At 45.8% G+C, this 13,812-nt stretch overlaps 1 protein-coding gene across 3 annotated transcripts in view; it reads right to left on the bottom strand.

Moving 5' to 3' along the window:
- The window catches only part of NCKIPSD (NCK interacting protein with SH3 domain), a 99,443-nt gene that overhangs the window by 12,563 nt on the left and 73,068 nt on the right, over window positions 1-13,812 (bottom strand). For all 3 annotated transcript variants that reach the window (XM_077821749.1, XM_077821748.1, XM_077821750.1), the window contains 3 exons: window positions 12,765-12,935; window positions 10,915-11,001; window positions 9,001-9,139 (listed from right to left, as the gene is read on the bottom strand). In XM_077821749.1, coding sequence (XP_077677875.1) covers window positions 9,001-9,139; window positions 10,915-11,001; window positions 12,765-12,935 — 397 coding nt within the window. The remainder of the gene's footprint in view (window positions 1-9,000; window positions 9,140-10,914; window positions 11,002-12,764; window positions 12,936-13,812) is intronic.

Genomic DNA, 13,812 nt, shown 5'->3' on the forward strand with positions numbered 1-13,812 from the left:
TTTAAACTTTCATAACTGACACAGAAGTGCCAGGGCTATGAGCTGCTAGAGGTGCCAGGGCTCAGCCCTGGCACAAGTTAAGCAGCGGTGAGGATTGTCTCCAACGCTCAAGTGAAAAGATTTGACAGTAGAGTTGTATGTATATTGAACTGCAACAAGGGATGGTCATGATTACAGAGGAGATTATCCATCTGTTTTCCTTAGAATTGTTCTGGTTAATTCTGCCTCAATGTGTCTTATTATAAGCCCTTCTAACAACATGTTGATAGATCTGCAAGCCAGCGGCATCACAGGAAAATGACTGTCCGGGAGCAATAAAACCAAAGCATCTGTCAGAAGACCTGGACAGCAGCCAACGTGCTTGCATCAACCCCAAGGTAAAGTGCTTCCTCATCAAAGGCATCCTGGATCCATGCAGAGGGCTTGAGCCTCAAGTGTTCCTCTGTAACTAGTCATGCAGGATCCTGTGGAACTCCTGCAGCCGGCGTTACAGTCCCCAGTTGCTTGAGGGTTGGCATGGATTGCTCTGGCCCCTATCATCCACAAAAGGGATTAGATACTCTGCAATATATCAGACAATGGAGGAGCTGCTATTCTCAAATTCCTAGAGCCAAAATAAGCTTAAGTCACTTCACGATTCAAAGTCATTTCATTCAAGGTACTGTTTGCAGTTAGTTCTCTGTGACAGGAACTTTAGTGTTTAGCTCCAAAATGGTATGTGGATATTTGTAAAGCCCTCCAAATCTATCTTTGGAGGACAGGGAACAAAACACCCTGCAGGTCTGCCGGGGCAAGAATACAGGCCCATATTATCACTTCTCACCACTCACTTTCTCTGTGGCTGGAGTCCTCCTGCTTTACAATGAGCTGCTGTTTAACTGAACTTCCCGTTGAAGTGAATGCATCATCAGCACACGCAGGGGTTTCTGGCAGCACAGGCAACAGACACGTGATGAGGTACACCTGGCATGCATAACACACAGCAACAAAGGATCCAGACACAACTCTGTACAGCTGCCCCAGCTAAAAGCAGCCTCTGCTTCCTGCCATGTAAGCCAGGGCGGGTGCAGCAAGAAAATCTCCTTTAGGCAGAATGGGAGCTTTTCCAGATGTGTTTCTCTGATGCCTACATACTACAGTGCTGCATGGATCAAAAGACTTATACTGGTAGAATGCAGCTGCAGTTTAAAGACATCAGGTGAAGGTTAGGGAGGGAGGGGATACAGAGAATGAGTCTCAGAGTCCAGGTCTACTGACTCAGGCTTGCAGAGCTCACACTATGCCACTAAAAATAGCAGTGTAGGCATTGGGGTTTGAGTTGCAGCTCTGAAGCCCACCCCTGCTCCCTGGACTTCAGAGCATGAGCTCCAGCTTGAGCCACAACATCTACACTGTACTGATGTTTTTAGCACGAGCCCGAGTCTGCAGACCCCGACTCTGAGACTCAGTGATACAGGGTTTTAAAACACAGCGTAGCCATATCCTGGGAAGCTGCAGTGCAGAAGTCCAACAGGAGAAAATGAAAATGTTTCAGTCCCTGCTCCACCTGTCTCCACCACTGTGTTGCTTTGTAGTTGCCCAATAGTGAAGACAGATTATGCTGTAGGGAAGCCAGATTCCACCAGAAGAGCTATAGGACGACCCCATTCTACAAAGAAAGCTGAATACTTGTCAAACAGGATTATGATGCTCCACTCACATGGAGCTCAGCAAGGATATGCACAAGTCAGCTGCTGTCGGAGCTGGACACTTCCATTCTAAGTGAACCAGATTGAATTTCTAGGTTAGCAGCACTGAGAGCCACAAAGCCCCTGGGAACAGTGACCCCTCTGGCCAGTTAATGAGCAATGCCAAGGGGCTCCAAAGGAAGGGATGGCCAGTCTACCTTAACTGCACAGATGGAGGGCGGGGAGAGGCTGAATGCTGCAGCCTGTTTGAGCATGCTGCACCACTGCCCTAGTACTGAATATAGCACAAAAACATCCGCCTGGAGACAAACTTTATGAATTAGTGATGGATGCAAGAGAAAGTTTATTTTTAGATGGCAGCAAACCAGGAGTAACCTTGAACTGGAGGCGAGCATCCTGCTATAGCAAACAATCAGAGCTCCAGCTCCAAGAATTTCCAGTTCAGGCAGAAAGAAATGCAATGTGTCATACTCATTGTTAAGGCTATGTTTTAGTCACGGGTATTTCTAGTAAAAGTCACGGACAGTAAACAAAAATTCACAGGCCTGTGACCTGTCCGTGACTTTTACTAAAAATACATACCGTGACTAAAACTTGGGTGAGGGGGGAGCGCTTGGAGGGGGGGGCAATCTGGCAGCAGTCCGGGTACTGGGGGAGGGGGATCAAGGTGACCCAGGACCCCTTCTGGTGCTGGAGGAGAGGGGGGCTATGCCATGGTGCGCGGCCCGGGACCCCTGCTGATATAGGGGCCAGGCTGTGGCACGGACCCCCACTGGTACTGAGGGAGGGAGGGCCAGCCCAGGACCCCCGCTGGTACTGGGGACGGAGTTGGCATGGCTCCCTACCCGGCTCCATGTCCCTGCAGCTCCTGGGCCAGCACCAGCTGCTGCAGAAGTCACGGAAAGTCAAGGATGGAATCTGTGATTTCCGTGAGAGACTCTCAGCCTTACTCATTGTGTATGACTGATAAGCCAATGTAATTTAAAGAGAAAGTTTATATTGTTTAAGCATAATGAACTGAGTCCTTGCTGTATTAATCCAATATGTATTGTGCTGCTCCAAGCTTAAAGCATTTTTCAATACTCCCCTTTTGAAATGCATAACGTCAGAGTCTAAGCACAGAGGAGGGCAGAGGGCACCGCATTAGGCTCAACCCTCATTCCCCAAGGCCAGAAGGAAACATTGTGATTATCTTAGTCTGACCTCCGCTATAACACAGGCCAGAGAACTTCGCCAAAATAATTCCTAGACCAGATCTTTTAGAAAAACACCCAGTCTGAATTTGTCTAGCTTCAACTTCCTGCCACTGGACCATTTGGCCACCAAATTCGCGACATCTGTTCTTTCCATTACACAGACTGCTTGGCTGGTATGGGCAGCCTGTGAGTTAGAGACACAGTAAATTCCATGACCGCATCTCTCGGAGGCAGCTTGTGTGGAATTTACTTAGCTCCAGGGAAATGGATGTGATGGTCTTTGTTCCAAACTGAAGGATAACAGCCCTATTAGTCCCTTTGGAAATCTTGGTCCTAACTCAGAACATAACAGGTGATGCTTCTGCAGGTTTCATAATCAGCCGGAACTTGTCCAAGAATTTAAATTTTGCCCAAACATCTCCTTGAAAGATAGACTCCAAACCAGGGTACCTGTGTAACAAGGGGAGACTGACTCCTCATTCACTGAGTAGAAAACTACCAGGTTATCACTGCATATTAACACCACAGGAGCCTGGATGGGGCACAGGTTGGGCTCAAGGTATTAACAATGAGAGAGACTTTCACTTAAATTACTGATTCTAATCTAGCCCAAGTGGTCAATGACTAAAAGCTACCACCACATGATGGACTGTTCAGTGGGCCCCCATTTAAAGTGAGGCAATGGGTTCTCAATCCAGTTTCTAACGGGCAAAGTATCAACATTAAAAAACAAAAACACACCACTGCAATTGACAGCTGACCATCTGACTGTTTCAGTAGAGAGACTAGGAATGAACTGACAACAGAGACTGCCTTCCCTTCTTATGCCAGAGGTGGTTCCTCCAGGGCAAGATTTAGGCATATTAGCAGTGAAGTGTGGAAGAAGCCTACACTGCTGTTGCTTGCATCATACCTGTAAGCATAGGGCACCAGTCTCCAAGTTTGAGAGTCAAACACTTTTTACAAGCAGTAGTTCCACTATAACCCACTCTCCAATGCCTGCTACCAGTCTTTGTGATGAGGGACTGTATAGTGTGTTTGACAGAAAACGGAATGACGAAGAGCAGCAGGAATATGCAAATTAACCCGCAACATCAGCTCTGTTATGATGAAGAGACCACAAGAAAATGTCAAGAGGACCTACTTTGGAATAGATGGGGGAGCAGGAAAGGCTCCAGGACTCTGAATCAACAGCTTTGGAGTGCTAGGAAATGGTTAATTTTAGATCATTTGGATTTGGCAGCAGCAGCAAGAACAAGCATTTTATAAACAGCTTCCAAATAAAAAAAGCATTTTAGGTATGAGAAGAGAGGGGTGGAAAGGGATATGTTTAATGCACTCCAGTCACATGGCTTTACATCTCAAGCTGCTCTAAAGGCACAGGCCTCCAATCTTCCACACAAACATCCCAGCTACTAAACTAATTTTACATTTTAAATGTCAGGCCCTTAATTTCCTGAATGGGAGCAGCTCAAACCCAGTGGAACAAGCTAGTTGTAAATACACAGTCGCCATCTCAGAGAAAGCCCCAAATTTAAGGGGATGAACTGAACAAGTTTTGATAACAAGCAGCCCCCTGCCAAGGATCCATAGGGCACGCTATGTCTCTGACCATTCCACAGTTTCTCATCAGTGCACTCCTCTTAGGCTTAGTCTACTCTTAAGAATTAGACTCACCAAGCTATGTTGCACAGGGCTGTGTAAAATGTCCTGTCCTGTGTGATGTATCTAGATTGACATCACTCATGGTGTAGATGTAGCTAGGCTGATGGAAGAAACTAACACCTCTTTGAGAGGTGCATTATATACATTGATGCAAACACTCTGTGTCAATGCAGGAAGCATCTACACTTGAGTGGCACAGATGCCGAGACTGCAGTGTAAACATACTCCAAGATAGGCTCTGGGCCTCCATTTTGCTCAAGGGGAGCCCTGTGGCCCTTCTACTCTGAGACTGGATCCCCGGCTTCAGGATGCTTTTCTCTCAATGACTCCTTAGCTCGGTGCTCAGAGAAATGGATTAAAATAAGAGTCCATACACAGGAATCTTACCTGTCTCGCTTTCCCTTGCTTAGGTAGGTAGGCCTCACTTATTATTGGATTGGGAGACTGCCTGCATGCTGGCAGCTTTGCTTCTGTCAGACAGCATCTTCCTTACTGCCTGCCCCACAGTGGAGCTCAGGAGACCCAGATTAGAGAAGGCTCCCGCACTGTGAAGGGCACATTACTAACAGAAGCCCCTTAACAACTGTGTCTTTGCCTCAAGTCCCAGTCACCTGGCCTGTTTTCATGGGTATTGCTCCTTCTCCAAGCTTAGGCAGGGGAGGGACTATGGTCAGATAAGTCATCTCCCAGCCACATCCCAAAAAGTTAGTGGTTTGGTTGAGACAAGGTGAGCGAGGACCAACTCCTATGGTCTGGTTGTCAGGCTCCATTGTATCTTCACGGCAGCTCCATTCACTTGCTGACAGTTCCTGGTAGCCCAATTACCAATCCCAAACATGGCTACATGACACACACGCTAACCCTCTGACTGCCTATTCCCTGCTTCCAGAGAATCTCTCTAGACAGACTTTAACCCTTTGAGACCAGGTAACAAGCAGCACAAGATTAAACTGAGTCACAAAAAATAACATTTCCTAAGAATAATGCATAAGCCTTCCATGTTCTCCACACCCTTCACTGAAGACAGGCTGATCTAATAGTGGTCTCAGAAAAGAAAAGGAAGATCAGAGATAGCTTTCTGGCTTGCTAAGGTGAAGTATAGTGGAATAGCAACCTGAGACCTGACTGCTGGAAAGCATAAAAGGCTGTTTACAATTAAGGTACTGACCGGCATTGCTACTGCTTCTCATTACAAAATGTCACAGCTTTTCAGAGTTAATTGCTCTTCCTCCTTAGTCCCAGAGAATCCGGAGATAGCAGAATTACCGAAGTCTACAGTAAGAAAATTAACCACTTCACTGATATGCCAGGTGCTGGTAACTGGCTCTCTGGTCTCCTACTCCTGTCATTAGTGTTGAAGCTCTGTGGTTGGCCTCAGGCAACTACCCTTTACATCTCAACTACCCTTTACATTCCCACTCATTTGTGTGCACCCTAGCCTACGCTGAAATTCCATAAGGTCTGGCAAGAGTGGCCTTACATCCAAGGGACGGGAAGTAGTAGTATGGCTGAGATCTTAACCTGGGTGTACTACCATTTCTATAGTGTCCATCAGCAGAGTATCCCGCTGCTGATCAGGTCAATTAGATCTGCTTAAACGGGCAGTTGCTTGACGAGTCTGGGGACCACATGGATGGAACTTTTAAAAACATTTTAAAGTAAACCAATCATCAAGCCCCCACTGCCCTCAGAACCCCGGTTAAACGAGAAGAGAAAAAAGTGAAGGAAAAATGGCGTAACAGTAAAGGCCACACAACCTATTACAGATAGGACCTGTTCAGTACAGACTATTCTGTTTAAGCAGTATTAGCAGCTGGTTAAGTGCTGAGTTGCCCTTAATTCATTATTTAAATCCTATGGAGGGAGAGGTTTGAAAATCTGTCATTTGGGTCAGACCAGAGTCTATTTTTGACCTGTATTTATTACAACCTCTTAACGCTCCCTCTTGCATTAGAGAAACCTAGCTAAATGGAGCTTTTCCACCGAAACCAACAGGAAGAGACAGGGCAGGTTTCTGAAGGGAATATGTACATCAAATAGGAAGGAGTCAGGAGAGAATCAGCCTGACAGCTGGAAAGGCAGAATCCTTGGCAGCGGCGTAGTTCTAGTGCACGTAGAGTGAGACTATGTTGTGTAGTGCCTTCAGGAGTGACGGTGAGAAATAAGTCACCCTTCTGTCCTTGGTTTTAACTGCACACCATGCCCTAGTTCAGCTGTCAGCCCACCGCTCCACACCACAGAGCTAGACAAGTCTAAGCTAGACAGACAGACTTTGGAAGCTGCCTGATCCTCTTCCTTTCAGGGCTCCTTTTCATTTCCATAAGGATAAGGACTGACATTCCCGTTATTCCCTCCCAGCTCAGTAGGGTTTTTAGAGTTACATCTGATACAAAGGAGGACAGAGTCCATTGCTCCATTTCCACACAGCTTTAATTAATGCTTTCCTTCTCTGGGTTGCATCTGACAGTTCACAAAGGGGAGAGGCAGGCAGACTGTGACAGTGTCCTCACGTCCTGCACTGAGGCAAAAGAGAGCCACGCTCAGCTTGGGAAAGTGAACAAGCTCTCAGGGGAGTTTCCAGCTGTAAGGTTTATTCTTTGGTTTTTTTAAGAGGCAGCAGCAGCCTAGAGGGGCTTGTTAAACAGTTTTATTTGTGTTTCACATAGAAGCACCACCCATTCCCTTAATTAAGCTGTACATATTGACACATTAGCTTCACCTCTCCCACCCCCTCTCGCCCTGCCAGCCCCTGGTAAGGAGGGGTTGTTTTCAGCTGTCTAGTTTCAGGTAGTAGATGAGAAAGTCAGCAGAATAAACCAGCTTTAATAGATTAGGAGCGCACCTCGAAGAATATTGAATCCAGTGCATTTGAAACAACCTATAGTGAGAGCCCTACACACCAGAGCCAGCCCATTCCTGTCATTGCAGGATGCTTTCATTTGCAACCAGTTCTCAGCTATGCTCAGGCTATACGAGGAATCCGAATCCAGCTGACTTCAGAGGGAGGGAGAGTATGTGTGTTCCCAGGGCAATGGTGCTGATGACCCCAGTGAAGCAGGTTTTCTGTTAATCTTAATGAAGTGTCAGCTTCTGTATCGGTCCTTTACCCGGGAGCCAGGCACACAGCATGCATCCAGAATGTGCTCTGTATGGCACTCACTCATACACCACCTCCTGCACGCATTCCTCTGAGGGACAGGTTCAAGGTTTCCACATCCCCATTCCTATTTTCACCAGTGCATCTGAAAGGGGGAGACCACCACCTTCAATTCCAGATTGGCAGGTAAGAGCGTTGCTATTATCCCCTTAGCAGCAGGCCCAGACCACTCACTGGGGAGGGAAATCTCATCTTAAAAGGCCAAGAAAGTTGAAGAAATCCTCACAGTTGCAGGCCTACAAAAAAAAAGAGGGCATCTGCACTGCACAGCTATCAGGCACTTTTCTCTTAAGAACGCAAAAGAGAGCAACTGCAGAAGAATGGTTTACAATAGTGCACGCGCTTACACACACACAGTGATGGGATAAACTAAAGAAAGGAAGAGTTACACTTAGTAAAGTGAACTGTCACACTGATGAGATGTGTCGGAAGGGGTAGACGCTCCACTGCTTGCTCTGAAAACTTGACTGGACAAGTGGCCAGGAGGTATAGTGTCAGGAACAATCCTGCCTTGACACCTAGCGTTGGTGGAATGGTTGATGGGATTTATCCCATCTTTAGCTTCTCGGAATCTCACGTGTTTAAACCCCTGGCAGAGTAACTCCTGACCCTAATGAAGGACTAACAGAAGGAGAGAAGACCAGTGAAAGGATCTACGTCTACACACTCTGCACTAACCGGAAGCCTCAATATCACCATCCATTAGTCATTGGTGACACTAAATGAGCAACAAGACTAATCGCAAGGAGGGTTATTCCATTTTAACCAGTAACATCTCTCCAGTCATCAGCAACGGATGTACACTTAGCAATGGGGTGAAAAGGGTGGTGTACAGAGACAAAGCCTGCATGAAAGAGGCCAGATTTCTTCCTCAAGGATCTGTATGCATCCTCCATTAACAGCACGAAACAAACAAAGCTGAAAGACTCTTAAAGCAACACTTGACAGAAATAAATAATAAGCTGAAATGGTATTAATTTATGCCACTTCCTGCGTAACTGTACATTCAACAGCAAGAATGTGGGGTGCTATAATATAGAAGGTATTTATTATTTATTTAGCCCTAAATCAAAGGATTAAAACCAAAGCTAGTTTTTATAAGGTTTCATCAATTTGATACTTATTTTAAAATATGTGTATGTCTCCCTTAGAATGCTTAGGGCACATTGAACTAGAAGCTCAGGATGGGCTAGAACTCCAAAATTTAAAATTCCCCAACAGCATGTAACCTTTCTAATGGAAACCCATGCCCCTAGGGAGTCACATCTAGGAGCAGTCCATAACCACGGCTCACCTTGTGTATGAGTCTGCATGTCACGAGCCAGCTCCATTGGAAGGACAGAGTTAACGAGAGTGGAGATAATAGCAGCATCCAAGTTGCACATTGCTCCAAAGCACTTCAGCAACAGCAGCCGCAATGGCACTCGGTGTTCCTAGAAAGACAGGAATCCTTCCAATAAGGCAAAACCACAATTGAGTACTCAGTTCAAGATTGAAGCCAAGCAGGAAGCTTGCAAGTCCACACGTGCTGTGACCAATGCAGGTGAGTGAGCAGAAGCGCTAGGCAGCCCAAAGTTTCAACCCAGTATCAGATATGGTACAGATCTTTCCAGTGTACAAGTTGATCTTGCCCCAATACCAGCTTTTAAAAACTGTACAGATTTTTTTAAAAACTCATCTTTGTGATGGGATCAGCTTCTAATTACTGTACTACTGATGCTAACAAAGGGTACAGGGCAGCAATAGCTCACATCTGAAATACTGTGCATCTCATCCGCAGTTTGACTGTTGTGACAAGACAAATGGAGAGCCTAGGGTGTAAGATCCTATTTTGGCCCCACCAAAACCAGGCCTGATTCACTCTGAATGCCTGTGCTTCTTACAGGGATGCAGAGCTTTCATGACCCCGGGGGCAGATACAGTGCTCCTAGGAAACCTATAGCTTGCAACACCCCTGTTTACTTAGGGAGTAATCATAGTGAAGTGCCTAGTGCAGAACTGAAAAGGAGTTTCAGCTCCTCAAGATCTATCAGGACCTATTAAAATCTAAACAATTTTTCAGCATCTCTGATAATTAATGAAAAGGATCTTGAAGGGCTGCTATAAATTGTCAGGTTTCACGCCGAGAGAATGGATTTTTAATCAGAAGGCTTTGAGTGCACAAAGCAGAAATTGCACCGTCAAGACTCTTTTCAAGGCAGTGGTTCTGCTTGATCCTGAAGCCCACCCTCAACCTGAGAGGAGCCCTGAGGCTAAGCATCACCTGATATCACTCCAAATACCAGCCAACAAACTGGTCAGAGAGATCAAAAGAAACCTAAAAGAACGGAGAGAGGAATCCTGGCACCAAGTGTCATAGGTACTAAAGTCCAATGAGTAACTGTTCCGCTCTCCATATAGTCATTCATCCTGTGAAATCACGTTCACAGAGCATACCATGGAGAGCAACAATGCACTGGGAAAGCCAGCAGACTCCTGTACTCCTGACTGGGCTTCCCAGTTCTCTCAAATATGTTGTGGCCTCTTCCATAGCCAAGCTCTGGGTTTATACAGAGCAATGTTTTATTAAAAGCGGATTGCACGGTTTGCTGTGCTGTGGCTGGGGACTAAGGAAGAATCTCCTATCCATGCCTAAGTGCTACCGCAGTGAGCCTTAGAAAGGGAATGGGGTAGAGAAATATTTCTATAGGCACAGAAGGCAAACTCCACACTTCTTCCTCTGAACATCAATTTCCTTCCTCAGTCCCAGGGCTCTTCCTCACAACCCACTTTCCTAATCAGAGCTGTTTACTAATGTAGAGCCATGCATCAATTAAGAGAGGAGAAACCACAGCCTGTCAGCTTTCCCAAGGCATTCTTGGAAATCCTTCCTCTAGACTATAGTAGGGCTGCTGCTTCTGTGGAGCTAAAAAGAAAGCTGCAATCTTTACCGTTCCGACTGCTTACAGGTACAGTACTAAATACTGCTCCTGAAACTAGACCCAAGTCCTACCTCCTCATTGTCCAAATAAGCTCTGCACAACCCACAAGTATAATGCACAGTTACCTAAGTGTGCAAGAAGGATTTTCTGAAACTCAGTCTAGTTCAGACAGTAAAAACTGTCCAAACAGGGAAAAGTTTTACATACATTCATGCTTGTTAACCCTTCTCCTTTGGGTTTACAGGGAAACCTTCAATAGAAGATAGGAAGAATCCAACACCTCTTACCATCTGATAATATGCCACAAGGGACAGGACTGATTCAAACTCATTCTTTTTGCACATTTTCTTGCAAACATCAGGATCTGCATCTGTCTGGAAACACAATCGAACAAGTGAGATTGTTGGCATATTGGAGAAGCCAAAGGGTCTCTATCAGGAACACAGAGGCCCCAAGTCAGGCTGGCCATTCAGCAGGATAAAGAACTGTTCCCATCTCACCAGTTCCTCCAACCCCAGGACTTCAGTCCCCACAGCCCAACCACCCTACAAAGAAATTAGGAGGGAAGCACTAAGACAGTGCAAGGGGAAACAGCTACCCTAGAGATTCCATATCAAAGTGAACTCCTGGAACTGCCTCAGTGCCAAGCAGAGTCTCTCCCTCCGTGACTTACATGCTGAAAGCATCTGAAAAAGGTGATCCATGAAGGGTTTTGAAAATACTGTTTGTGCTGCAGTTGCACCCAGAAGCCCCAGTCAGGGCTGGGCTTGTCATGTTGAGTGCTGTACATGTACACATGCACACGATGCCTGCTATAATCTATAACCATTTTGGTTATGCCTGTATTGTCTGCCTCAAACTTGGCAGATCTCACCCTGCAGAATTAGTGGGGGGAGGGACGAAACATGGAGGAAGCTGGATTAAACCCATCTGATGAGCTGTATGTTTTAGGGCTGGTCTTCACTTAAAAATTAGTTCAACCTAGCTACGTCACTCAGGGCTATGAAAATCTTCATGCCTTAAGTGCTGACGTAGCCCCTATTGTGGATGCAGCTAGGTGGACAGAAAAATTATTCTGTCAACCTAGCTACTGTCTCTTGGAGAGATGGACTGAGGACATCAACAGAAAACCCGCTCCTGTTGACATGGCAAGCATCTACACTAAAGCACAGCTGTAGCTCCATAGATGTGCTGCTTTATCGTCCGCAGTATAGACGTGTCCTTGGAGAAGCAGGTGAAACTCATGCGCTTCAGAATGAATTAAGAGTTAGGACCTTCTACGTTGGCCTTCACACCGTGCTTGCTGGAAGCCATGTTTTCAAACAGCCCCAACAACACTTTTCATGCAGTTTAAAGGCCAGCATGGGCAGGGCAAGGCAGTGTTAGCACGTTGGTAGGGCTTAGGATAGAACACTGACATTGTTTGGCCTGTGCATGCTGGCCAGCCAAATCATGAAACAAGTTTCCAATGGAACAGTGTTCAACTGAGCTTGCAGTGCATCTGGAGAGGAGGTTTTTGGTGGCTATTTATTTATTTACTTTTTAAAGATGGGTGAATAAAGAACTTAGCACTGTAAAACATGGGTGGATGATAATTTTGCAAGTTGGATTTAAACATGGTTCCTAAGCATGACAGACCCCAGGCAGACAAAGCCTTATTCAGAATCTTGCAACTTAAGTCCCAGGCTGCATTACAGTAGATATACATACATATGGTAGGGCTTGTTTAACACACGTTATTAATAAATGGAAACATAATCCCTTGAACATCTGTCCGAAGATTTCACTAAGGGCTTGTCTACAGGGTGAGTTAGAGCGGCACAACCCAGGGTATGACTCTACAATGCCCCAGCTTGCTCCACTGTAACTCACTGTGTGGACACTGCTATAGAGCAGCAAAAGTCCCACAGTGTGCCTTAGCGTACTATGCTTTCAAGTCATACTCCAGGACCCTTATTGCACTGTAGCAGTGACCAAACAGCGACTTACTTTGTGGCAAGCTGGTGCACTGTTGAATCGCGCCTGGCTTGCCAAACACTAACGCTCCACACAGATAAGCCCTAAGGAAAGAACATTGAGAGAGGAAATCTACAAGGGGATCTCAGCTTCACTAAACCTACTTAAGAAAGCAACCCACCAGAATACGGAGCAGCTCTTCCAAATAGCAGCAGATGACATTTTCATCCTCATAGAGTGCCCAGCTGCGCTGCTGGGCATCTTCTTTGTGCCTGGCCAGATCTGCAAAGATCACCTCAAGCCGCTGCTCATCATGGCAGATCTGCCCCGAAGGCAGCCCAGAACTCAGATTCTGCAAGACGACAAAAGAAATACCAGTAATAGGGTTCCTGATACACAGCAGTTTTTTGGAGAGTAACTGTTTCCACAGGTATCCTTTGCCTCAGTCCTGACAGGTTACTTCATTCAAACAACAACTGGCAACAGGTGGACAGCGAGTTTAACACCCCCACGCCCACCCGCTGCTTCAGCTTCCAAACACTGTTTTCTGGTTCTCTCCCCCTTCCATTCTTGCAAAGATAATGCAATTACTGAATCAGTGAAAGCAGGCTCCAGGAATGGTGCAGAGTCAGAACTCATCTTTACATCTCCAAAACCTTGACCACAATGCTGGGGAGGCAGTATTGCTTTCAGAGGGTATGAAAATCATGCTTAGTTCTCCTTAGAGGCTCCATTGCAGAAATGTAAGGCTGGACACCAGAGCAGCTGGTTGTCTCAGTTGGATCAATGAGAAGCCTAACATCTGATCAGCTCCAGAAAACATTCTTACAGCCATGGAAATTTATACCTGGGGGTTGCACAGATCAGATAATTATAGCTTAGTACATAAAAATCCTTCCCTCTCTGTTAACAGGAAATGGGAATGCCACGTGTCTGCAAAAGAGCACCTTTTGTCAGTGCTTTGGAAAGACACTGCTGAGTGGAGAGGTTTATGCATTTTCCATCAGAGGAAAAATAATCTACAAACTAGCTTCTACTTGTTTTGACCACCACAATGTCAATTTCAAAATATTTACGGGGAAAAAACCAACAAGCCACCACACTGGTGGTACCACCTAAAGTGTCAGCTTACTTTCCATTTTCACTTTCCTAACATATAGCAGAGTAAGAATACTACTTTCCTTCCCATCTGAGCAGCTCAACACATTTTACAAATATTAGTTTAACTT

The sequence above is a fragment of the Eretmochelys imbricata genome, chromosome 7 (genome assembly GCF_965152235.1).
Source record: "Eretmochelys imbricata isolate rEreImb1 chromosome 7, rEreImb1.hap1, whole genome shotgun sequence".
Lineage (NCBI taxonomy): Eukaryota > Metazoa > Chordata > Testudines > Cheloniidae > Eretmochelys > Eretmochelys imbricata.